Source organism: Pagrus pagrus (genome assembly GCF_965226575.1).
Source record: "Pagrus pagrus genome assembly, chromosome: 8".
Lineage (NCBI taxonomy): Eukaryota > Metazoa > Chordata > Actinopteri > Spariformes > Sparidae > Pagrus > Pagrus pagrus.
The window spans coordinates 30,140,634-30,167,512 of NC_140192.1; the positions used below are offsets into that span (position 1 = coordinate 30,140,634).

The following is a 26,879-nucleotide window of genomic DNA, read 5'->3' on the forward strand; positions in this document are numbered from 1 at the left end:
TTTTCAAATTCTTGCGACCAACACTTGATGGCTGGGTTGGTGAACTGCTGTGGCTCACGTGTTTTTGACCACACGGACAGTGTTGCTGCTGCAGTACTGCTACTGCTGCTACTATCTTTCTACATGTAGTCTGCCTTTGATAATGATTAATAAAGTGAGGGAGGAGAAAGAAAAAGAGAGTACACCGGAAAAATGCTACCCATTACCTGTTGTCATGTCAGTGACATATTCTACAGATACAGACATTGAAACCATAGTGAAACGCTGGTATGTCACTGTACACAGATCATTTCAGGCTTATTTTTGCAGTGAACTCCACGTGATGCAGAAAAGATCTCTAGATGATGTGCCACTGCAGCCTCATGTGAAATGCATGTGAGAAACCCGGGCTGCTCACGTGGGCTGTGTGGCTGCTCTAACCTTTATTCATTGGCGCCGAAATGAAAACCAAGACGTACAGCCGTGCACACACGCTGCTCATGCAGGATATGTGGCCCGCCCGTTACTGTTGTGGTTATCCATTGCTATTTGCTTCTATCGGACATCAGCAAGGTGTCCTTGGCACGTTCACTGTGACTGTTCTAGTTTCCTGAACAGTAGGGTATCCAGTAGACCAGGGTCACAGTGCATCCTGCCTGGAGTAGTGTGCATTAATTCAAACAGTCTGGTGTGCTTGTAGACTGTAGTTTGAATTTTTGAACATTTTCCAACATTGGAACTATAGTTGTTGAATAGTTGAAATGTTGATATAAAATTTACTGTCCCTAGTAAGACATCAGAAATAATATAATGTACAACCTGTACAACAGTAAGCAACCTAGTCCAGTCTTTATGTAACTCTTCAAGTATCAAATAATTCAGAATGAGAAAGCATTCAAGGCAGAGGAATTCAGGGAGTTTCATTATTCCTCTGAGGCAGTCAGGAAATCTATGGAGGATAACGGAATATTACAGAACATGTTTTTTTTTCAATCTGTTTGAATCTTATCAGTTTTTCAGAAGAACAACATATAATCCAGGTTTTTAATTTGCCAGCATTGAAAGCCTGTTTCATGTCTTGCCTTAATGTCATCAGGCTGCTGTGACGGAGGAGGACAAGGAGCGCTTGTTAATGGACCTTCAGAAAAAAGTGACTTCTCTTGAGAGACGACTGCAGGGGAATCTGAGCCAGGACGAGCATCTGCAGGAGCTTCTCCAGGAGGTGAAGAACATCTAGAGCAGGGCCCAGTGTTGGCTGAAACCTACTGCTTTACCTGATGTGGCAGGCACTGCTGGCAGACATTGAAAAACTCATTCAGCACTATAATTTATAAGAATATCTAAGGATTTATATTAGAAAACACGCAGGACAGCTTTCCTATCAATGATATTCAACCCCATTTCCATAAAAGTTGTGATGCTGTGTTAAAGGTAAAGAAATAAGAGTCAAATTATTTGCAAATGAACTTAGTTTACTGACAACAGTTTTATGACGTGTTCCTGAGCCCATGTAGTGATATCCTTTACACAATCATGTGCTTGACGAGGGGTGAACCTCGCCCCATCCTTGATTGTGAACAACTGAGCCTTTCGAGGACACCCCATCACTTGTTACCAATGAATCCGTTTAGGTTTTTGGGAGTATTCCACAACTTTCACAGTCTTTTGCTTTGAAAAAAACATAGCTTGCAAAGATCATTCAGGTTCTGGGGTTAAAACACTTAACTTACGTAACTAGTCTTTGTACTGTTTGCAGTTGAGTGTCAAATAGGATTGGCAAATTATCACTTTATTTAAGTTTTGCACAGCATCCCAGCCTTTTTGGATTTAGGGTCGTATATACAGTAGTATGTACATACCAAATTAATAAACTTCTCTAATTCAGTCATTGTCAGGGCTTGGACCTGTTACCAATTTATCAACAACTGCAATTCAATGAAATGCAATTAAATTGGCTTGTAATTTTTCTAGGCTTATTTATGTAATGATGGCAAACTAGCATTATGTATGTAATGTTAGGTACTGCGTGCTTACAGTGTTGATGTAAACGAACATTTTGACATCATTACAACATATTCATAAGATTAGATTTTAGATTTTATTGTTGTTTTATTATCTTTATGTTGTCAATCTTTTTATACTGTTGAAGCTTTCAATCCATTTTTCATCTGATCAGTTTGTTGTACACATGTTGAGTATAAAAACATCAGTGGTAGTAGTAGTACAAAGCTTACCCTTTTCATGTATTTCATAATTACTATGCCCAAGCATATGGAAGCTAAACCTTCTATTTATCAGTGCGTTGCCTTTTCAGAAGTCCAGCTTGGAGCAAAGCCTGGAAGAAACCAGAGCAGAGCTGCTAGTGGTTCGGACAAACCATGCTGATACTGTCAGCTCTCTGGAGGCACAGGTAAACCAGTGCATCTATTCCCTAAACCCTGATGTGTGGTAAAGTCTCTGCATCTGTTATCATCTGCCACCAAATCTGCGAACCTGTGATTATAAATGAATATAACTTCTGTGGATTAAATAGAACTTCTGAGCTATCACCTAATTTTACTGTTGCAGCTTTCAGGCCAATAAAAATAGTGCTATTTTATTTCCATTAACATGACTTCTGTCATTTAAAATCTGGTCATTTTAATTTCATTGTACTTTTATTTACTTTCAATTTACTCTTTGATACTTAGAACAGCCTAAATTGTCTTAAAAATTGTGTTATTGAAGGCGTCACAGAATGTCCCTCTGATTGTGTCTGTCCTCAGGTATCCAGAATGAGCTGCAGCATCACTGAGCTGCAAACCCTTCTCCGACACAAAGATGACTCCTCCAGAGCCTACAAAGAAAGGACAGACACGCAAGTAAGACTAACCAAGTTTTGGAGGATTGTTCATTAACAGAATAACATGGTTCTGGAGGAATCAGACAGAATTGACTTTCTGGTGACTCCTGACTACAGTGAAAAATTAGGACATGGCCAGGACATTCTGGCTAACTTCAATATGTCTGGCTCTTCACCTTAATGGGAAATAAATGGATTTCTGCTGATGTTATTTCTCACAGTGTGGAAGTCTGGCTGCAATCAATCATTCTATTATTTTCTGTTTCAGATAGCTAATCTGGAGCAGAAGGTTCTTGACAGTAATGAGAGACTGAAGAGTGCAGAGCAGCAGATCACAGAGAAACAGCAGCACATGGATAAACTGGTGAGTACTGCTATCAGCTCAGAGCACAAATTGAGCTTTTGAGACAGCTATAGGCTTGGCGTTTCCCTCTCAGAGTAGACAGACTTTTATCTCATCCTATAAACTTCTAGTTGGAAGATGCTCCGACCTCTTCTAATGCAGATTTCTCAGCCAGCTGGGGGAAATGGCCCAGTAGAGCTTTCCTCATAAAAATAGAATATGAACTATGGATGCACTTTCCTCTATCAGTTATTGGACAGAGGATTGCTGCACAGTGGCTGTCCTTTGCTCCTAACACTTAGAATGGGCTGAATGCAGAGAACAAATTTCCCTTTTTTGATCAATTAAAGAGAACCTAAATTAATTATTTAAAATGAAAATTTAATTCAATTCATAATTACTTCTCCTGCTCTGCATTTCATGACTCAACAAATGGCCATAGAGAGTCTAAAATACTAACCCACAGTGTGCATGATTTAAAAATGATTTACTTTAGTGTCATCAGGTGGTGGTATCAAGAATGACACTGACAGACAGCAATGATAGTACCTTGTTATTGTCATGATATCTAATGCTTATTTCAGTGGTTATTGTTCAGGAAAATGACCATATTCACTTTTGGGAATACTTGCACAGTCTGGTTAAAATGAAAGAGCAGCTGTGAATGTGCAGACATACATATTAATTGATATCGTAAGATGTTGATCCACAATGTGTACACATTTGTACCACAAAGCAATACAAAGACATGTTGCTGTTATAAACCTGAAATCAGTTTGTTTTTGAATGCATATGTTGAACTATGCATATTTGTGTGTTTTGTTCAGCAAGGAGAGTGGAGTGCAGAGAAGGCGTTTCTGGATCAGCAGGTGTCTTTGTTGGAGCAGCAGAGTCAGGAGAAGGCCAGCAGGTTGGAGGACAGCATCACCTCTCTACAGACAGAAAGACAGATGCTGCAGGACCGGGTGGTATGTTCTCCTCCCATTTACAACTCTCTTTTTTTCAAAGATTTATTTGTAATCTGTAACCCTATGCATTAGTCATGCTGTTAATATAAATGTATTTATTGCAGTGAAGACTGTTTGCACCGTTTGCTCCATCTTGACTAATACTTTCCCTTCTTGTGTGCCAGGCTGATCTGGACAAGCAGAGAGGAGAAGCAGACTCCACTGTGAAGCAGCTGACAGAAGAGCTGCAGCAGTGCCAGGTAAGAACAACAACACCACTAGGTTTTTTTTTTTTATTGCACAAATAAACATTTGACTGACTTTTAAGCTGAGAACGCAGTGATACAGATATTCAGTACCTCAAATACAAACATTTAATAAAAAGAATCCATCTTTTCTACTGTTTAATATTAAAGAGAAATAATGAAAATCAGATGCTCAGACACTAAACACATGACCTGACATGTTTTATCCAGTTGTACCCTTCACATACTGTGATACAGCTGCAATGACTACAAAGCAGCAAAGCTATGGACTTGGAACTGAACAGCCACCAAATTTGTCAGATTCACTACAAATATGGACATCTAAAGATACTAAAAGAAAATGTTTGTATTTGTAGTCTTCATTCTAGCTTTTTTCTTGATGTTTTCCCTCAGGCGGAGCTGAATAACCAGCAGACAGTGAGCTTGGAAACTGCCAAAGCTCTAGAAGAAACCAGACAGCAGAAGGAGGAGCTGCAAACACAGGTGAGTGGGCATACATGTCACACATCATGTAATATTCACAATAATATAAAAGCAACAGCTGACATGTGTTACACACATATTAATTTTTTATGCCTCTGTGCCTCAGTGGTGGCTCAAGGCATTATGGTTTTGAGTTGTCGCTCTGTCCGTCTGTACATCCATCCATCCATCCATCCATCCCATTGTTGTGAACATGATATTTCTAGAACACCTTGAGAGCATTTCTTCAAATTTGGTACAAATGTCCACTATGACTCAAGGATAAACTGTTTGGTGGCCAAAGGTCAGAGGTCAAGGTCACTGTGACTTGACAAAACGCATTTTTGTCCATAACTCAAGAATTCATACAATAATTACAATAAATTTGACATACAACTCGGGAACAGCAACTTGACTGGTGCACGGAGGCATTCAGCCACAATGCGGTTATTCTAGTTAAGAACAGAAGAGTAGTTATTCATTGGACTGTAACTTTATTTGAACACTCAAAGATTATGAAAGACAATGTAGAAGGAATTCAGAACTGGGTGTCATTCTGTGTGTATGTGAAACTTGTGCTGTGTTAACCTTGATTTGTTGTCAGGTCGGAGAGCTGAACACATCTCTACAGAGCTCACAGCAGGAAGTGTCCGCAGTCACAGAGAAGCTAACACTGAGAGAGGAAGACATCAAAACACTCCAGAATGGTACATAGACACACAAACACACATACACACACACACACACACACACACACACACACACACACACACATACACATACACATACACACACACATACACAAACATGCTTACATGGTGTACTAGATTTAGACTACATATTGGCATACCATTTTATTAAAACTCTGATGTAGTCCATACAGTGTGGTCCAACACTGTAAGAAGAGATGTAGTGCCATTTAATTATATTTTCAATTTCTTGCGATTTTTGTTTGCTGGGTGCCTTATTGAGCACATTCCATGTAAATATGCATGAATACATTGTTTGAAAATCCGTATTGATCAACCCGTTGTACAGGGAGTAGCCACAATAATGCAAACACCTTAGAAATGGACTTGGCATTAATTACTAATGCTGCTACAGCAATGTGTTGGCTTTATTAGGTTGTCCATAGCTCTGCCGAATGTGTTAGTTTAAAAATAAAAGCTAATATTTTAATATTCTGGATTGTGTTTTTTAACTAAACACAAATATTGCTACTTTTTCATGAAGTGGTGGATTTCTGTCAACCTCCTACTGTACAACATTTCCGCAAAGAAAACAAATGTGTGTGTGTGTGTGTGTGTTGCAGAGGTGCAGCGTCGGCAGGCATCACTGGTCCAGCTGCAGGAGGAGGTGGTGCAGCAGCGAGCCCAGCTGGAGCAGATGGAGCAGGACAAAGACTCCCAGCTGATGAGCCTGAGGGAGGAGCTGCTGAGTCAGACACAGCAGCTAGACAGCTGCCAGGCGCGGGTCAGTACCATCACACAGTCAGTAATACCTTCATGCACACACATGCTCTTACATGTTTCATACATTATTGATGCAGCAAGCATAATGAATAAATTGTGTAGGTTTTTACAGTCATCCAAATGTGCAAGTTTCTTCTGTAATAACTGTTTTGTTCAACACTACCCACAGGTCAGCAAGTCACCAATTTTTATCTCTTGCTCGTTATTGACCTGTCCATGGCACAGAGCAGTATTCTGTATTTGGAGCTCAAGCTCAAGACTCAAGTTTAATTAGTTCATTTTAATTTGTTATGGGTGTTTTACTGGCAACACATTTATTTATTGTCTTTTTATTTCACCATCGGTCTGCTCTAATCTTGTTTATATTCTGATTTTATCATATCTTTTTATCTATTTGCTGATACAGTTTGTCTAAAGAGGTAAATTTCAACTCATGCCACAAATCAAACGTGAATAAATGGTCAGTGTGGTTTGGAATGTGTCGCCCAGATCTCATACTTGGAGGTGGAGGTGGAGACCCTGACAGAACAGCTTCACAGCCCTGCAGTGTGTGAGGAGGATCATAATGGCAGTGTGACTGTGGATGATCTGGATCACATTCAGAAGGTCAACAGAGAGCTGGAGCAGGAGCTCAGTGACAAGAACAGGGTCAGCTACCTTTATACTCCCATTCTGTTGTTCTTCTAACTTTAATTGAAAAATATCAGTATCAGGTCCAAGCAGATGCACTCTGCAGACACATACTGTAGTACATACCCACGATAGACCGAGCATCACACCTAAAACACATTGATGTTGTTTTGCAGACCATCAAGCAGCTGCAACAGAGACTGGCAGAACTGAAGAGGACGCTGCAGAAGGAACTGGTCAGACAGTGAATCTCTACATATGTTTACTGTTTATTTTGTTCTGATAATATCAATAAATCAATCTTTTTGTATAGCGCCAATTCACAACAAAAGTCATCTCAGGACACTTTCCAAATTGAGAAGGTCTAAACCATACACCTTGATGAATGTATTTACAGCGACCCAGCATTTCCCTCACGGGCAAGAAAAAAAACTGCCTTTTAACAGGCAGAAACCTCGAGCAGAACCGGACACAATGTTGGGCTGTCATCTGCCTCGACTGGTTGGGTTGAGAGAGAGAGGGAGTGAGAGAGAAGGAGGGAGGGAGGGCGAGAGGGGGGAGAAGCGGTGGGAGAGACAGGAGGCAGCAGCCACAGCAGTAATAACAGCTTTCCTAATTGAGATATGAATACTAATAATACTAAAAGTATAATAATAATAGTAATGAGAATAATGATGATGATGATAATGATAATAGAAGTCACCTGCGGAGGAGAGAGCACAGAGACTCTGAGGTAGAAGCCAAGTCACTAACATGTATTACTGAGACATGAATGTGTACAGATAGAAAGAGAGAGAAGCTCAGTGCATCATAGGAAATCCCTCTGAAATCTAAACCTATGACAGCATAGCTAAGAGCCTGTGCAGGCCCTGCACCGATATTGGAAGATCGTTCCACAGGAGAGGTCCTAAATGGCCTCCCATTCTACTGTGGGAGACTCTAGGAACCACAAGTAACCCTGCATCCTGAGAGCAGTGTTCGAGTGGGGTAATAGGTTCTATTAGATCTTTAAGATATGTTGATGCCTGACCATTAGGGGTTTGTAATATGTCTGCAAAGTGAACACTTCTTGATAAAGAAGATAGTCCATCCTGTTTTTTTTAAAACTAGGTGAAATTAAATATAAAGCTGTGTGATCTGGAGTAAAGTTGTTCAGTACGTGTGCTTTTAGCAGTAGAGCCCCTCACTGGTGACTGAGAGCGCAGTTATCAGCTCAGCTGTGATTCACAGTACGTTTCTTTCTTGGTAGACATTAAATTAAGGACCGCAAGCCACAGAAATAATCATAATTTCAAACCAGTCCTAAAATATAGTCTGCTGAGTTATTAACCTCAGATACTGTACAGTGCTCGTATAGGCTAGTTGACAGCTTGGACTGGGAACAGACTGAAGATACTCCGGAGTTGAGGACAGAATCAGTGCTGAACATCAGGCAGTATCAGCTATCTTCCTCAGCGTGTGTTCTAGCAAATTAACAGCCAATCGATACTAATAGGTGTGTTAATTATAGGTTACCACAGTCAGCCAACATCATCATGGTTTTACAAATAAAACGCCTATGCTCAGATTCTTTCTTTCGTCTTTAACTCCTGTTTTGTTTTGCCTACATGATACAAATTGCATGGGCATTTTAACAGGTAACCAACATATTTAGTATTACATGTGATTCTCCCCCTCACCTTAAACCTGCTGGTGTACATACTGAAGGATGCATCGATTGATTGGCCAGAATGTGATCAGATATACAGAATTCTGTACCGATAAAATGTACACACAGGCCACCTGCCCCCCCGACAGGACCACTCGGTATAATAGTTTACAAATGTTAGACAAAGTGGGATGTACTGCAGTTCATTTTTAGCTGGAGTTTATTTGCACAACAAAGCTCTGTCCAGTAACGGAGCACTTAATTTTGAGGTTTGTGAGAGTGAGAGGGTCCTGTAACTTGTGCAGTTTTGGAAAAATAATACATGAGTTGCTCAATAGTCTATGTTTTGCTATAAACATAGAATGGAATTTTCCATTAAAGAAATAAAAATGTTTGTGTGCGCTGCCAATTACTGCTCTCAGAAAGAAAGAAAATGGAATCATCAGGTCAGACTTTTTAAAAAATCGAAAATTGGAATCAGCCAATAAAATTAACATCCATACATCTATAGAATAAACTACATAGTCAGTGACTACACATCTTTGAACTAAATGAAGTTATTCGACTCAGCAAAGTGATTCATGATGTCTGCCTCTAATCTGGAGGATGCTGGCATTATTTTTCTCTCTTCTGCTTTAGGCTTGATGTCAAGCCAAAGCTGCTATCAATTAAAAAAAGTTGAAGTCATGCCAACATAAGTGCATCTTATAGATGCACATGATTGATTGACAAGAAAAGTCTGACAAGTAGAAACTTGCACAGGCTCAATGTGAAGTATGATGAAATGGAATATGAAATTGACCACCAAACTGATCTTACTCGGTGAAAGAACTGTTTAATTAATTATTATTATTTGTGATATTCTGCTACCTCTGTACAATACAGTCCACAACACTAGCATAACGACTAACGACTAACAAAAATCATTTAAAAAAATGATCATAGTGTTAAATTACGTGCTCTCTTAATGTTAGAAACTTGATTGATTGTGCTGGGGCTAATATTTTTGTGCTCACTGAGTGAAATTCTAAATGAATATTGTTATTGATATGTGTTTGCTACTTTGTGCTCTATAGAAGCTAAAGCCTGAGCCAGAAGCTGAAGGGAAGGAGAAGTTGCCAGAAATCCGAGCAGAAAAACAAGAGAGGGTTTGTCCAGATCTGCCGCCAGTATCCAACCCCAGCCCGCCAACGTCCAACCCCACAGTGACCAACACCTCAGACCTCAACGACAAACGAGAAATCAACTTTGATTATCTCAAACACGTTGTGCTTAAGTTCATGTCATCCAGAGAGGCTGAGGTAAATAGGCTAAAAGAAGTGCTGTAAGGAAGGCATTGTGTGTAGAACTGTAGGTCTGCCTTATTTGTATTGACTCAATGACTGACTCTGAAAACCCAGTCTGAATCTGTGTGTCTCACTCTGTCAGGCATACCAGCTAATACGAGCTGTATCTGTGCTACTGAACTTCACTCGGGAGGAAGAGGACATGTTGAAACAAACTCTGGAGTACAAGGTTGGTGTCTCATCAACAGTCACTGTATTATTTGTCTTCAGCCTCAAACACACTTCATTGCAAAGGGACAATGTCTTTAGACATCCTGGACGTGTCAGTGGAAAATCACAAGGCTACTAAAGCTTTGTTTCTTGATTTTTTTTATGATTTATATCAAAGTTAAGTGTGTTACTGTGATCGGAGTGGGAAAGTCACTTTTCCACTTACCAGTATGGCTCATAATGACCACCATTGCAAACAGATTCATTCTTAAGTGAATACATACATACAAGTAATTAAAGAGAACATTTTGTCATCACCAATTTTCTCTCATTTGGAAATTTCTCGAAGGTATAAATGAAATTCATGAGTGGTCCAGTTTGTGATTGAAGAATATGAAATGTTGTATTAGGCCCAATGTCTCTTTAAAAGGAAATTACTCTTATATACACTGCCTGGCCAAAACACGTCACCACCTGGATTTAACTAAGCAAATAGGTAAGAGCCAGCTGGCAACAAGTTATTTAACCCTAACCGATGCAGTGAGGAGTTTCTCCTCTCTTAAACAACCATGTCTGAAGACATATCCTGTGGTTGTGGAAAAGATGTTACTCTGTTTCAGAAGGGTCAAATTTAGGGGTGTCAACATCTACACGTGTAAACGGGTACACGGATAATAAATCATAACCGTTTAGAAAAATCAGAAACCGTTTACAAGTCATTTTTCCTCCTCCTCATTTATTTCTCACCAATATATAGGCCTATAGTATTCTTAGGGGTGATGATGTTGCCTGAAAGCTTCAGATAATAACATTAACTAACTATACAATTAAATGTTCCCACTAGTGCAGTTATCCGCATACATAATAGATGCATGGGGCACAATGTTACGTTGATATATAAAAAAAACCACGGCCACAGCCATTTGTGTTTTCAGACCAGCGAGACCACTTAAAGGCAAGACAGCTGCTGTGTAGAATAGGCTGCGGAGGACTTACCCGGCGCTCATCATCTTCTCCATGCGCAAATGTCGTCCTGCTGAAAACAAAAACTGTTAATGGCTTGTTATTTTAGCCTTTATTGTTACGTGTTGTTGTACATTATATTGTTGGTTGGTGTTCTGTGTCGGCTTTTTACGACCTGATCACATACCCTTGCGTCTAAAGAGGAGGAAAAAACATTTTTTTTCTGGACAGTTTTAGTGAATAATTGTGAGATTCCCCCTCCACTTTTTTAGCTTTGTGGATATAAAGGTGAAGTTTTTTCCTCTCACTTCAGCATACTTTGGCTTCTTTTTTAGTTTCTTTCTATCGCCAATTCCAGATTACTTTTACTATGAGATTTTAATGGGATTAGGAGGCGGTTGAATGGAGACAGAACCCTCTAGTGGTTATGTAGCGCAACTGCGATAGAAAGAAAGAGATCGTGATCGGAGATCATTTGGTGAAATCAAATGGTAACACTTCAGTCTTCCTCTGTCCAGTGTCTGTGCTCTTTTGCCCTTCTTAATCTTTTCCTCCTATTGGCCAGTGTCAGATGTGGCTTTTTCTGTGCTACTCTGCCTGCGTAGCTGTTCTGACATAATTGCACAAGGGTTTCCTAATGATCAATTAGCTGTTTAACACTACAAACATGGATTAGTGAGCACAATGTGCCTTTGGACCACAGGAGTGATGCTTGCTGAATATGGTCCTCTGTAGGCCTATATAGATATTCCATTTTCTGATCAATTTGATGATATGCTAATTTTAAAAAATGTGCTTTTTTTTTCAAAATAAGAACATTTCTAAGTGACCCCAATCTTTTGAGTGATAGTATATACTTATTCATTTATTTAAGCTTGTTTGATTGTAAACCAACCAGGTGACTGGTATGTTTTGTGTTCTAGATGTCCTGGTTTGGATCCAAGCCTTCTCCTAAGGGCATCATCAGGCCTTCAGTCTCAGGCACTTTTACTAACTGGAGCTGATGAGCAGCAGAAAGAGCTGAAGCGATGGAGAGAAAGGCACTAAAGGACCACCTCCTTGAGGAGAGAGTCCTTCCTCTGTGGCTCCCATCACTGAGCATGACTCTAGCTTTAAACTTTGAACAGCCTCCCACAGTTCTGTCTGTGTCAGTTTTGTCTGCTCTGTGGGGACAGAGGACTGCACAGTATGTTTGTGGGATTAAGACCTATTCATAATCAGTTGTTTCTTGTCAATGGTTAAAGCAGATGTACTTTTGACCAAATGTTATAGAGTGTAAGTTGACAGACACATCATTCACACTGGAGTTTTAAGTGTCTCAAGTCTCATTTGTCTTCCCTGACATGTGACACAGATCTGGTATTTTCTAGTCCATGAAAACATCGAAAACTGAGTTAGCATGAAAGAAAATGAGACAAAACATCAGAAAAGAGGTAATAGACTGACTTGACTGTTTTTTTTTAGGAACTGCCTCATTTTTGCCCAGATTCAACATGATAATCACATGTGTATTTGTTGGAACAAAAAGCAATGTGACCCAAATGGACAGATGGTCCAGGCTTTGATTGCAAAAGGACCTTTTAGCCTGTCACTTTGTAACTCTTTAATTTTAAATCACAGAGGGCTGCTTAATTAATATGTGTAATTTAATGACCTGAACAGGATACCGAAGTTAATTTGGTTTCAATATCAGTGAGAATTTATTTAATGATACCTGCCAAATGGACATAAATGGTTCATATTTGTGTTGAAGGATCTAAATTTGCCTACATGTGGACTTTGCAGGACCCTTTTCTGAATTTGTACTAAAATGTCAACTATTTCTTTAATGGAATAGCAGTAAATTTGTTTTCTTTATTATCCATTGAAATACGATCACTGTAGAATTGAAGGAAATGTGTTTGTCTACTTTGTTATCCAGGGATGGGAATGCAGGCTGGCATTTCAATCCGTCTAGCATTCGTTCTTTGAAGATTCAATTGGGAAACCAAAATCGGAAAATGAAAGCATGATTTATTTTGTTATTCGTTTATGAATTTGATACAAAAAACAAATCACTTTTGTTTTTTCATACTTCAGTTTTATGCTCGGATTGAAAAAAGGGACATGAAAAAACAGGTCAGAGGCCGAACTTGATTTTGATATTTAGTTTGTCTGATTTGTGTGACCCAGAAGTTATTGACTTCTTTGTGTATTGGTTTCTTGAGACTTTTTAATACTGAGCAGGTAGAACCACAGCAAATAGCTGTGAATCGGACGCTAACTTCAGCGTCGTCTGTTGCAGTGTGGTGGAAATCTCTGCATGTGTCTTCCCAGTTTCAAATAAGTCTTTTATTATATTTGTGTATGGTTCCAGTGTGGCCATGGTGTCAGTTCATTGACTTACAAACACTGCGTGATTCTGGTTATTCAGGCTTTTTTTCACACTGAACTGTTGGTGGGTGGATTTGCTGCACGCTTATCAAGTGCAACACACGAAGAAGTCAATAACTTCCGTGTCACACAAATCAGACAAACTAAATATCAAAATCAAGTTCGGCCCCTGACCTGTTTTTCATTTCCCTTTTTTTGATCTGAGCATAAAATCAAAGTATGAAAAAACGAACAGTTATTCCATAACTTCATGAGAAATGAGAATGCTGACATTTTACTACATGTAATTGATGCTTAATGATTAGTCTGTATTGACATTGAACTGATCAAAAGTAAGTCAGGTGTCAGTCTAAACAAGACTTCAATTATATTATCATCATATTTATTCGTACTGTATCACTGAAGTCACCATCCCAAGTAGATCTGAGCTCGAGCCTGGCTGGTACTGACTATTGAGGCCCATACAAGTATTACAGTATAGTTGATACAGAGTGAAAAAATCTGACAATATTTTGACATATAGTGAACATTTTTGATAAAGACCCCTTAAATTTGGTTGATAAATAATTTGGACCAAGATCTTTACTGAGAGGAACCTATCACAGTGTAAAAATAAACGTGTAAGTCCTCTCTTGTGAACAAACTGTTTAATAGTGACACTGTTCTGTTTTTAACAGAAAACATAGTGCATCTTTGGTATCTCTGCTCTGCAACTTCTTGTTACCTACCAACCTACATAAACATATGTACTGATATTGGCCAGGCTGTAGTTCCACAGCTCATCTAAATGAGTATTAAATCCTAACAGCATGGCCATGACTGTTATTATTTCAATGGCAGACCTTGCTCCCATGTCCATTTTCTGTTACCTGGATTGGCAAACACTAATTAAACCATGGCCCCACCCTAAACCACACACAGTATAAGCTAAAACATTTGACTGGTAGAGCTTGTTGTGGGATCATATATATGTAGCTTGGAAGTGCTTGCCATGGAGGCTCAGGACCAAAAAAAAAATAAAATCTCTCTTCTCAATTGCTGCTACTGGATGAAAAAATTGGCTGACACTGCTGATACAGTCTGTACACAGACTGTTTTAAGTCCATTAACATCAATATGAATCATTTAGACTATAGTTTTCCATTTGGGTAACAGTGTGATGAAATAAGTGAATGCTATGTAAAAGATGATTGGAAGACGTGCTCTACCTTTACCTGCCTTTGCTAATGTAAATAAAAGTACATTCCACATGTCTATTTATATATAGAAATATGTTCATACTGTATGCATTGATAACTTTATAAATCAGTGGCTGTAAATGATTTGATGTGACCATTTTGCAGTATTTATCAAAATCATCATCATAGACCTGAACCTATTCATGTTTCTGCCTTGGCTTGTCACTCAGTCCCTCTGCCCATCTCTGTCCCTCTTCTTCTGAGTGATGTCACACACAACATCATGAGGTTTATTTTTTACATCAGAGGGAAGTCCAGATTCCAGGGAATCTGCATGCCTACTCTTGAACTGCATAGTTCAATCCCTAAGGCAGTCTCCTCACTCCTTCACAATGCTTTTCATTTCTGAAGCCGGGGGATTCAGCACTTGTATTCATTCCAGAGGTATACATACAGTTTGAAGCAGAAATACATTGGGGTGCTGTCTGCCTATAATTATCAGTAACAGAAAAGAAAACTGTATTTTAGGTCAGATTGTTGTTTTTCTGGCGTGTGACATGGTGTGTGCTGAATACATTATTTGAATTTTGGGATGAGGGAGTACATATTTGCAGAATTGTCATCATCTAGTATTACTAATGATGGGTAGCAGACTGATGGATAATATGCTGTCTCCATGAAAATCAAAAGAAATGATGAATGCACTTTTTAACTGCACTGATTCTGTTAAACCCTGGAACACAACTGTACAATCACAACAGCTTTTCTGTCTTTTGCTTTTCATGATTTAACGATTGCTGTCACTACAAAGGTTTCCTTCATTAATAATAAATCCGAAATGATAAAACCATGCCTTCTCGCTCCAAATCCTGCATATTTAAATTAATGTTCCCTTTATTATCCCATGTTATGTCATAGTGTGAATGCTAATATTAAACATGTCTAATTTTATTTATTCTATACTGCCATTATTCATAATCCAATATTTCTTTCTTCATATGGTATCAGCAAACATTTATATTTTTAGTTTTGATTAAAACATTTAATTGAAAAATACAGAGAAGACTCATTCAACCCTGCTGCCGAAAGGAACGGCACAGGAAATCTATCTATCTATCTATCTATCTATCTATCTATCTATCTATCTATCTATCTATCCATCCATTGGTGATGTGATTGACTGTAAGTATCATAAAAAATGTATTCGCTTTTAATTTCACCCATCAGTGGCGCTGTTGGCATGTGAAACCCAAACCAACGAAGAAGAAATTCTCCGGAAGCTACTTTTTCTGAGCACGCGGTGTGTCCGGCCTTTCCAACGGGGCTGCGAGAAGGAACATGGTGAGGAGCTGACGCTCGTCCATCAATTTTGAGTTTTTCCCCCTTTATCTCAACTTAGGCCTCTTAAATGTGTCTTAAACGGACACATAAGCTTCTCGCGTAGTAGTTATTCCATGTGGAGATAAGTTAGCTGCTACCGGCACTGTAGAAAATGTTATATTCTGGAGCGCTGGCACCGACCGACGCTGCTATCCTGAGTTGCTAACCGTAAGCTAATGAAAATATGGCAGGCTACAGATGGCCTAGCTAAAAGAAAGCGCTGCATATTGCGAACGGTTAATGTACGGACAATGTGTTTTCGCAAATACTGGTAGCAGATGGCTTGAATTAGCCATGTTGTGTTAAACAGATGAATGGTGTCAAGGGATAATATTAACTTAATCTTAACGAGTTGTGTGGTAGGTAGGCTGACTCGTGTCGGGAAGCTCAACCAAGCTGAGGTATCTTATGCGGATGCCGCCTGAGATGGCGTGTTTGATACTTATGGTGCTATAACTTAAATATTTCTCTTTTGTCGTGGGTCAGGCCAAGATCAAGGCAAGAGATCTGCGGGGCAAGAAGAAGGAGGAGCTGCTCAAGCAGCTGGACGACCTGAAAAATGAACTGTCCCAGCTCCGTGTGGCCAAGGTTACCGGTGGAGCTGCTTCCAAGCTCTCAAAGATGTACGTACTGTGTGAAAATGATGTAAAATAACGCATGTCGGCACATATCCAACGTCTGGACTAGGTTGGCTCAGATTTGACAGAATGTCTTGAAGATCACGACACAAACTGGTGTCTTTGGTGTCGGTACAGACAACCACAGTCTGGCTCATCAGTAGTACACGAGCCTGGAGGCTAGTGGCTCGACCAGTGACATGAACTGACTTTATTTGTACAGTGAGTGTACATCAAAATAATACTCAGAAGGTTCAGGTAATATGATCAGAATTGTACAAATTTGTGTAACAGGATCTTATATTAGCAGAGCAACCAGCTACATTGGATTGTACAAACATCTTCTCTGAGCACACGCACGCCTGCTTGTGACTTGAGCTTTTCTTTTGGTTCTCTTGTCAAAGATGATATTTGTGAGCTGATGATTTTGCTGATGCATTCACAACTGCTTACCAAAAGACTGAGACTTGAGATGACCTGTGTGATCCTCATTATCAATTAGTGTACATGGACAGCAATAATTGTAATGAAGACATTTATTAATAATTGTGTTGTACAGACAACCACAGTCTGGCTCATCAGTAGTATAGGAGCCAGGAAGCTAGTGGCTCTACCAATGACATGAACTGACTTTATTTGTACAGTGAAAACGCATAAAAAATAATACCTGTGAAAGGTTCACGTAAAATAATCGGAAGTATACAAATTTACCACTATTGCATGTGTTGGTTCATTTTGCTAAATTTCACACTGCTGCCATCAAATAAGGAAGAGAGGCAAAATGTCAGTATTAATGTGCAAATCCTTTGAGTCAGTGTGGAGGTACATGTACAGATCACCTACTCGGTGTAGAACAGTCACAGTGGGTGCCCTTTTTCCCCCATGGTGCTCTTATGTGATTTCTGTACACCTATATTGAGGCTAATTCACCAGTAAAATAAAATCTGTTACAGGATCTGACTTTATTTATACATTGCAGCCGTGTTGTCCGAAAATCCATCGCCAGGGTCCTGACTGTCATCAACCAGACACAGAAGGAGAACCTGAGGAAGTTCTACAAGGTGAGCTCAACCAGCTACATCGGATTGTACTAACATCTTCTCACTGAGCACACGCACACCTGCTTGGGACTTTAGCTTTTCCTATTTGGTTCTCTTGTCAAAGATGATATTTGTGAGCTGATGATTTTGCTGATGCATTCACAACTGCTTACCAAAAGACTGAGACTTGAGATGACCTGAGTGATCCTCATTATCAATTGTTTACATGGACAGCAATAATTGTAATGAAGACATTTTGAATTGAGTGGTTACTTACGTTGCAAGTAAAACCATTGTATTTCTTTTTCTCCCTGCATCATCGAACACAACTGTGTTGTTGCCCCTTTTTGTTATTATTTACATGCACTTTTTCCAAAGTGTTTAACCACTCTCTTGATCTACCAGTAGACTAAGATGGCAGATGATGCATGATTAAATTACCCTACAACACCATTCAGGGTAATGCCTTGAAGGGGAAATTTGACCAGTATGTACTACTGTTTGGGCACTTGAAACGGAAGAGATGGATAGTAGTGCCACACAAATTTGATAAATGACATAACTGATGTGTAAATCTCTAAAAGCTCATATGGCTACCTGCTCTGACCCAAGTCGGATTAAGGTTCAGATAATGTCACATCATATGCAGAGGAATGTCTTGCATTACAATTACAAAATTGCAGCTGGTGTAAACATGGTGAACGTGACAGTAATGTTCTCCTCTGATGCATCACGTGTCATGTGTCCCTGAGCTGGCTACACAAGTGTTGTTATTCAGCACTACATGTAGTGACTGCAGATTATTTAAATATTTACATCTGAGGCCTTGCATTGTGCTTACTGCATTGAGAAAACAAAATGCATGAAAGCACACAACTGCATTTGTTTGTTTGGATCCCAGTTAGCCATGCCCTGAAGCACAGCTACTCTTCCTGGGTCCATATTCTTTTTGAATAGTATAAAATGAATTGCAAAGCTACTTAAGCCAAATGTGGAACCTTTCCACATCTTAACTGCAGCAGATTTACTCTTTCCTGTCCTTTTACTTATCATTCTGTAGTAGTCTTTCTGCTATAATACAAAGTATTACTGAAGGTTTTTTACAGCTGTACTGAAAGTTAATTTCTTTCAGGGTAAGAAGTACAAGCCCCTGGATCTGAGACCCAAGAAGACCAGAGCTCTGCGCCGGCGGCTCAACAAGCACGAAGAGAGTCTCCGCACCAAGAAACAGCAGAGGAAAGACCTCCTCTACTCCATCCGCAAATTTGCAGTTAAAGCTTAGAGGCTTTTTCTATTGACAAAATAAAATCTGTATAAAAGACCAGAATCACCTGTTTAGTATTTTCTCCAGACATCATGCTTGCACCCTGGTCACAGTTGAACCAATCATTTAATTCCTATTTAAAGTATATAATCAATAACAATTTACACTCAACTAGAATAAATATGGCAATGTTTATTGCGCTGTATCTATGTAAAGTTAAACACATTTGCCATTGCACACTGTCTTAAATTGCAAATTGGAGAGAAACAAAGCGTCCAGAGTCCTCCTATTGACTCAGTGTCTGACACTCAGAGCGAGGAGTTGAACAGTTTGATGGCCACAGGCAGGAATGATTTCCTGTGGTGCATCTTGGTGGGATTAGTCTAGTGCTGAATATATTCCTGTGGCTGACCACCACGTCATGGAGTGGATTGGAGCCATTGTCCAAGATGACATGTAACTTGGACAGCAGCCTCCTCTCTGATACCACCGTCAGAGTCCAGCTCCACTCCCACAGCGTCACTGGGCTTGCGGATCAGTCTGTTCAGTTTTTTTGCATCGGCTACCCTCAGCCTGCTGCCCCAGCACACAACAGCATAGAGGATAGCACTGGCCACCAGACTCATAAAACATCCTGAGCATAGGCCGGCAGATGTTGAATGACCTCAGCCGTCTCAGAAAATAGACGACTCTGTCCCTTCCTGTAGTACTTCAGTGATTGTGGCTTTGGGCTCAGACATCTTTAATGTGGTGGAGCTGTGCCAGAGTCGTTTGTAAATCACTATATTCAGTCTAGAAATGTGGGTGTAATTGAAAAATTTAGCCTCTTCGGTAAAGGGATGCTATGTAGTTTTGGAGTAGAAATTCAAACTCATTTACGATATTGAGGAAATTACTAATTTATTTTTTTCTACAACTGAAACTGTTCTTGGGACCTTATTGTCCTGTAAGAACAGCTTGAGTAAAGCAATAAAATCGTGTTGTCCTTTTTAAGGTCAATGTGTTTATTCAGTCACAAAAGAGTATTTTTGTGTTTAGGCATACAAAAATAGAAGAGCTTTGCCTTAGAAAATTCTTCCCCAAAACCACACGGTGCACATTTTTAATGTTATTAAAGCCCATTTTCCTGATCAAACCATGGAAGAGTAACAAAGAACCTGCTTTGGGTGGTGGATTGTCAATTTTTTTTCTTTTTTACTTAAACTGACAATACCAAAGTGTTGTGATATGAAATCGCTTTAATAACTTGTTATGGCTTCATGGTCTCACTAGCTTGTCACATGTGTGGCTGTCAGTTGAAGCAGATGGAGTCTGTTCAGCTGCCCGCCAGAGGAGGGCATCACACCCTCATCTTATGTAGCTCTAACATACTATATGAAAACAAAGGTAGTAACATTGACTTCCTCTTGGGTCCTGCTCGTCTGCTGAACTGCCGTGAAGGAGCCACACACCTTTTATTATGACCTCTGCTTAAGTGAAAAACAATGAGTGAGGGTGTAGTTTCATACATACTGCTATATAAAGTACATAATTGTATCAATTTCCTGTGGGGCATTATCAGTATTTAGAGCAAAGTAAATGTGGGTGGACAGGATGCAACTGCAACATGAGGAAATGAGTGAAAGGGCAGATTAAAGGGTAACTTCACCAATTTAACACATTAAAGTGTGTTAACAGGTGTTGGGGAACACTACTGCATATGTGAAAACGTGGTATAAAGCCTCTTGTGGCTCCAGAGGAAGCTGCCTGTAATCTGATAAACAACCTCTAGGGACAGTTGTTCAAAACATTTAATCTGGATTAAAATGATCCGGATTTGGAAATTCCATTTTTTGCTATTCAGGATCAGGTAATCCGTCTTACTTTTATGCCGGTTTTTCAAAGCAACATTGGACTGGATCACCCTGATCCAGATACACAGTTTTCAAGATTACCAAATCCGGATTACCAGTGCTCTAAATGGGACAGCATATCACAATGTGGGCTACCAGCTATGTAAAGAACAACAGGTAGAAGAGCCAACATGGGGTCACTGTAAGGGTTTCTTATTTTGAGACAAAACACAAAAATAGCAAACATCCACTTCCATTCATAATTTCTTTTATGAGCCCTCATCTGAGCCACAACAAATAAAAAACAAGTATACATTAACAAATACATTGAGGATATTTTGACGTCTTAAATTAAAAAAAAAGGCTAAATGTCCAATAGTTAACAAAATAAAGAATGTTCAGGGTTCTTCTTCATCTGAGGAGGAGAGACCAGCATTTTCAAGCCCTGCTTTCAGGAGGCGGGTCTGAAGTTTAGCTTTGGTTTGCTGCAGTTTGGTCAGCTTGATTTGTTCCTCTGCCGGGAGTACCTGTGCTTCTGCTCTTTCAGTTTCTCGTTTAAGAAGTGATTCATAGGCATCGTCATTATTATTTGGCAAAGGACGCTTCAAGCCTCTTTTCTGAGCTCCTGTGACTGATGGCTCTACCAGTGAGGATCCAGGTTGTTCTTCAATAATAGGGCTGAGATCCAGAATAAATGTTTCCTCTGCGTTAGGAGGAACTGGCTCACTTTCCTCTATAATCGTAGGCTCATCATAATAAGAAATAAGGAATAAGAAATCCACCCACCTGACCCTCTGATGCAGGCTACTAGGGTTGTACGCCTGTGTTTTGCTCCATTTGGAAAGACACTGACCTGAGCACAACCAGCCTAGGAATGCCTGGTATGACAATCACCTTTATTCTAATTACTTTCCTACCATCACCATGCTGTTAGTCGCTCTGTAGTTACCCAACACCACACAACACGTCACTGTCCTCTGCACTGGTGCTCACTGTCACCATGAGCCTTCAAAGTGTCTTACTCACGCTCTCGGTTGGTTTTAGCATGATTTCCTTGTCTCACTCCCCTCATCCTAAGAAGTCAGGATGCTTCAAAGTAAACCCCTGCAAATGCATCATGAAGGATGGGAGCGGTGTGATCAACCTGAAAGCTATGGGAGACGCAGATGGTTTCCTTGGGCGTTTGAAGCCTATGTCAGCAGAGAACATGCCAATCGGTGCAGAGATCCTCCTGACCTTCAGCCCCTGCCAGCCCTTCTCACTGCCAGAGGACCTGACAGGAGCTGACTGTACCAATATCGCTGCATGCCTCATTGTCAGGTAAAGTAGACAGCACTCATTGTTGAGATTCACAATGTATGACCATGTAGTCATAGACTTTTTCAGCCTTTACAGTGAAGCAGAACTTGGTTGGACATATTTGCTTTGTCAGAGCTTTTACATACAGCTGTGTAGGCCTACAGCCACACCTTCAGCTTCAATTTGCACTTCTGTCCCCTTCTCTGTTTACTGCACAGTGCTTTGAACATAGATGGGACATCTTGACATCCCTATTCTGACCCCGACTAAACATGTTTAATACACTGCTAGCCTATAGGATGAGGCTGGCAATATTCTGATATTCTAAAAGAATTGTACAACGAAAAACCAAAACCAACAATGTTGACTCGAGTCATTATGACCCTGGACTCATGACACTATTTAGATGACTTGGTTTAACAGAAAATAAATGACTTCAGACTTGTGAAGTGACTTCAGAGATGATGACTGAAACGACGTGTCTGTGTTCATTTTATGTTCTCAGACTTGACTTGACCTACATAAGCAAGATTTGACTTGACTTAGTATAAAGTAGCACAGAATGGAAATACTCAGTTTAAGTATTAAGTATTGAGTAAATGCACTTAGTTATCGTCCACCACTGATATATGATAAGAACAAGGTAAAGAAAATGTTTTGCTCAAATACTTCTTTACAGTAGAAGAAGTAATAGCCTTCTGTGCACAAACCCTATTTAATTAAGTTGTTATTTGAAGGTAAAAAAAAGTTGAAGTTGTTATTTGAAGGTAAAAAAGGTTACATAATGTTGCTTTAATTTAAAACTGCTGAAAGAACTTACATTCTCAGTTCATCCTCAGCACTCCACCATGATATTAGGGCGTTAAGAATAACTAAGATAACAATGCAGAAAATGGCCAATCTTGTCATTGATAGTCTTGTTTGCTTATTTAGGTCATAAAGAGTTATCAGTGTTAATTGAGACTGTTTCATAACCAGTTGAAGGTTCGTTACAGTATGTTTAATTGAGATGTCTCTATTTCACTCCTCTTTAAAACTCAGCAGGTGTTGAGGGGCAGTGGCCACAAAGGGGCGCTCAAACACACAATCTGAAAATGTAAAGACTCCTGTGGTTCAGTAGTAAAACAATTAAGAAACAGTTTGGCCCCTGGCATTAACGTACATGATGGAAGAATGGCAACTGCTTGTTTTTTAGATTGAGTTCAGCATTGAGCGTTTAATAAACATCAACACATTTTTAACTTTATTCTTTAGTAAAGATTTATCTTTGGAAAATGTTCCCATCTGCCTGCTTTACTCTTCTGACTCGAGCATGTTCTTGCTATGTGATATTTTGCTATTTGAATAGGTATCAGAGACTCAACAGATACATTAGCCGCTATATCAGCTATGGGAGACATGAAGGGAATGAATTCCACTACAACGACACCCTGAAGATGCTGTCTGTTTCATACTTTTGTGAGCTACAACACAAACAGTAAACATTCATGCCACAGATCTTCTGTCACTGCAGTGTGATGACCTGATGACTCTTCTTCTCCTGTCCCAGCTCATGAGGAGCAGCCACTGACAGTAGTGCATTACCACTGTAATCCAAATCAGTCCACTTCTTTCATCCGGGACCAGAGCCTCAGCACTGATGAGCCCCTGCAGATCTGGGTGGAGAGCCCCTGTGCTTGTCTAAATGCCTGTGCAATGGGAGATCTGGGTCTAGGCACCATCTTCCTCATCATCCTCTCCCTCAGTGTTGCTGCATACTTCATCCTTGGTAATGCTTGTTATAATATTTAACCAAGATAATGCCACTAAAGCAAAGAGTAAAAATGAGGGTAGCATGAATACATTTCCTATTCCAGGAACCTACTCTAATCTCTACTACGCAATGTTTACTACACAACACCATATTGTTGGACTACCATGGACTCCACTGAAGTCTTTACTGCTTTTAGACTCTCACCACAGTTAAAAATGTAAGGCGGCAACTGTATTTATATAGCACCTTTCTGGAGCAGAGGGTTACAGAGTGTTTTACGTAAAGAAGTAAGGCACCAGACATAAATACAAACTCGGGAAGAATAAAAACACCAGTCTTCAGGATGGTGTTACAGAACAGAATATGCAAACACCAAGTTAAAGATGTCTTCTTCTGGGAGCATGAATGATCAAGGGATATTACAGATTCAAGATGTGCTCAGCAAGTTTAATGGCAATTGAACCTTAATGTGAACTACGGCATAGAGTGGTGTAGTTAGTCCTTAAACTTGGAAATCAATTAGCATTTTTCTGGTTCCCTCGTCTCAGAGACTAGGAGTTGTTTGAATTGGTTTTCAGTTAAATGTCTGAAAAAAGGTGTGTGGTTGCCACAGGCTGAAGATATGAATATGTTTTGTTCTACGACATAAAATACATCATTAAATGTCCCACAATTTAATTATAAAGCTCTCCCGTGTGTTAAAAACGGTTAGCAGTTGCTCACAAGTGTCTAAATGGGACTACAGAGGTTGTTGGCTCCAGTGATGTCACTCAGTGGCAAGTTGCATTGTTGGTAATGTAGGCACCAGGTTTTGAAAAAAGTCCACTGGTTGAGCATTGTAGTCCATTAACACTGTTGGACTCATTATGGACAGTTTGAAAGAAAATTATAAAAATCAGTATAGCAGAACCAGAGATGTCACCTCTTAACCCACGCATTCGGTTTCCTTTTCAAAATCTGGCACCTACATTACCCATAATGCAACTGAGCCACTGACATCACTAGAAGCAATTTATCAGGTGACACGCAGCTTCCTCTGAGGCCACAAAAGGCTCCCCAAAATTGGTGGAGTTACCCTTAAAAATCACAATGCACTCAACTCAAGATTAGACCTTGAAGACTGGGTGCTGGATGCTTGTATTGATTGTCTTGTATTTTAAGATAAAGAAAGAAAGAAGAGCACAGCACTTTGACTTACACGTGTGGGGTTAATAGGTGACCACAACTAGCACTATAAGTACATCCAACAGGGGGAGCCACAACCCTTCCGGGCACAGAGTCTCAAGATGTAGGAAAAATTAAAGAAACATGACACAAATTATTTCACTTGAGAAGAAACAGGCAAATACAGTCTTCCCATTCCTCTTATTGGGAATGAGGGTATCCAGGAAGTGTAACCAATACACCACCATTACCACCTCTCATGGCATCTTCACTGTCTCAGTGCCCGTCTAATGTACTTCACTGAAACTGTGGTTTTTAAAGTGCCTTGCCACTGATGATTTATCATCATAATTACAAGCAGAAGACAGAGTGATTCAACAGGTTACCCACACATTTAGTATTACATGTGATTCTACTTTGGGTAGGTGAATTGATTACCCGTAATCAAAGAACAGCAGTGTGTCTCGAAATAAATTTCTATGTGACTTTCATCCACCCTCCATTGTGCCGACAGGCTCCTGTGCTTTGAGGCCTTTCCGGAGCAGCAGTGGAGTCCAGATCTCTCCAGAGCACAGCGTGTGGTGTATGATCTGCTACCTCTGTGCGGAGAGAAGGCCTGCAACAAGACACTATACAGGATGACACACTGTGAAAGATAAGCAGCTGCACATCTCTGCAAGAAGTCTCAGTGTGTGTGTGTGTGTGTGTGTGTGTGTGTGTGTGTGTGTGTGTGTGTGTGTGTGTGTGTGTGTGTACATTTTTGGATCGGTTGTTTAAAAATTTGTGTCCATATTTTTAATACAGTTATAAACATTAAGGGTATTTGTCACACATAAATCCTACAAGGCGACGATGAGACTGTCTGATAAGGAAACTGAGAATTGATGATCAAGTTTTTGTTTTTTCTTACATGGTAATACAAAAACATATAATGTATGTAACTAGCAAATAAAAGCGATTCATTGTAAAGACAAGAGGTAAACCTGAACTTAGTAAGGCACTGATTCTTGAGACCTCAGTAAAAACATGTCCCATGAAGAAAAGTGCTAATTCCATTGAACATGAACAACATTTTCTTTAAAATAATCATGGTTGATCATATGTGGGTCTTTTCCAGAAGTGTAATATTTTTACATTTGTTTGTTTATAATTTAAGAATTGATATGATTATATGTCAGCCCAGTGCCCACAAACCAGTTGTCCCAAAACAAAAAATAACATTTCAATTTGATAAAAAACTGTGAACAAATCATGTTCAATGTATCAAACATACTCCAGATGAAAGGGTAGAATGTAAAACATCTTTAAAACCAAAAGCAGTGAATCTTCAACAATATTTATTCTTATTTTGGGGTTGGTCAAAATGTGTCTCAAGTTTTTGTCAACCCCGTGAAATATTAATGAAAAAGCTATAAAATCAGACACCCACGTGGTCAACTATATTCCAGAGGACCCCCTTTCCACCCTCCATGTGTACTTAATGCGACAAGCTGCTATAAGTTTGGTATTTTTCCTCTACTTTTTACATATTTATTGCTGTGTCTACTGTTACGACCATGACATATCAACACTGTCTCTTTTGTATAGAAAGGATTGCTTAAAATTACAACATAAATGTAAGCATTTTAAGAAGAAGCAAGAAGCAGCAAGCAAACAGAAAGAAAACAAGATGGCTCCTGTATACAACTCGTGAATTTCTTGAAAAAAAGTGTGTTTTTGTTACAACCGTCAGATTTGCTGTCTGACGGTTGTGACAAAAACATTCAAATCATCTCTAAATGGAGCTTTTACTATGATTTAGGATTACAATAAACAGCAATATGGCCTGTAATGTTTAATTTTAACTTTAATTTTATTTTTTATTTATATTATACATGATTTCTTCTTTATTTCCTCCACAAACAGGCCTGCGTACCCCACCATGAATGTGA

General features: G+C 39.5%; 3 protein-coding genes across 6 annotated transcripts in view; all 3 read left to right on the forward strand.

Moving 5' to 3' along the window:
* The window catches only part of golga1 (golgin A1), a 28,850-nt gene extending 13,401 nt beyond the window's left edge, over positions 1-15,449 (forward strand). For all 4 annotated transcript variants that reach the window (XM_084361074.1, XM_084361075.1, XM_084361077.1 and 1 more), the window contains 14 exons: positions 1,076-1,201; positions 2,294-2,389; positions 2,745-2,840; positions 3,090-3,185; positions 3,992-4,132; positions 4,297-4,371; positions 4,771-4,860; positions 5,444-5,546; positions 6,152-6,312; positions 6,801-6,959; positions 7,118-7,177; positions 9,666-9,890; positions 10,018-10,104; positions 11,972-15,449. In XM_084361074.1, the coding sequence (XP_084217200.1) occupies positions 1,076-1,201; positions 2,294-2,389; positions 2,745-2,840; positions 3,090-3,185; positions 3,992-4,132; positions 4,297-4,371; positions 4,771-4,860; positions 5,444-5,546; positions 6,152-6,312; positions 6,801-6,959; positions 7,118-7,177; positions 9,666-9,890; positions 10,018-10,104; positions 11,972-12,052 (1,596 nt within the window). In that variant the 3' untranslated portion in view covers positions 12,053-15,449. The remainder of the gene's footprint in view (positions 1-1,075; positions 1,202-2,293; positions 2,390-2,744; positions 2,841-3,089; positions 3,186-3,991; positions 4,133-4,296; positions 4,372-4,770; positions 4,861-5,443; positions 5,547-6,151; positions 6,313-6,800; positions 6,960-7,117; positions 7,178-9,665; positions 9,891-10,017; positions 10,105-11,971) is intronic.
* A 386-nt stretch (positions 15,450-15,835) lies between these two features.
* On the forward strand, positions 15,836-18,963 carry rpl35 (ribosomal protein L35). Its single transcript, XM_084360359.1, has 4 exons — positions 15,836-15,940; positions 16,466-16,602; positions 17,576-17,657; positions 18,769-18,963. The coding sequence occupies exons 1-4, from the start codon at positions 15,938-15,940 to the stop codon at positions 18,916-18,918; spliced, it is 372 nt and encodes a 123-aa protein (XP_084216485.1). The 5' UTR covers positions 15,836-15,937; the 3' UTR covers positions 18,919-18,963.
* Positions 18,964-20,846: 1,883 nt separating this feature from the next.
* On the forward strand, positions 20,847-25,711 carry LOC311262022 (uncharacterized protein). Its single transcript, XM_084361122.1, has 4 exons — positions 20,847-22,052; positions 23,380-23,489; positions 23,581-23,799; positions 25,463-25,711. Exons 1-4 carry the CDS (start codon positions 21,733-21,735, stop codon positions 25,588-25,590), a joined length of 777 nt encoding a protein of 258 aa, XP_084217248.1. The 5' UTR covers positions 20,847-21,732; the 3' UTR covers positions 25,591-25,711.
* Positions 25,712-26,879: the final 1,168 nt, after the last annotated feature.

Excerpts from the sequence above, each read along its gene's own strand:
- rpl35 (XM_084360359.1), top strand. Across the intron at positions 16,603-17,575 it reads GCTTCCAAGCTCTCAAAGAT|CCGTGTTGTCCGAAAATCCA; the intron begins GTACGTACTGTG and ends TATACATTGCAG. Across the intron at positions 17,658-18,768 it reads ACCTGAGGAAGTTCTACAAG|GGTAAGAAGTACAAGCCCCT; the intron begins GTGAGCTCAACC and ends AATTTCTTTCAG.
- LOC311262022 (XM_084361122.1), top strand. The coding sequence starts at position 21,733 with ATGAGCCTTCAAAGTGTCTTACTCACGCTCTCGGTTGGTTTTAGCATG. Across the intron at positions 22,053-23,379 it reads GCTGCATGCCTCATTGTCAG|GTATCAGAGACTCAACAGAT; the intron begins GTAAAGTAGACA and ends CTATTTGAATAG. Across the intron at positions 23,490-23,580 it reads GCTGTCTGTTTCATACTTTT|CTCATGAGGAGCAGCCACTG; the intron begins GTGAGCTACAAC and ends CTCCTGTCCCAG.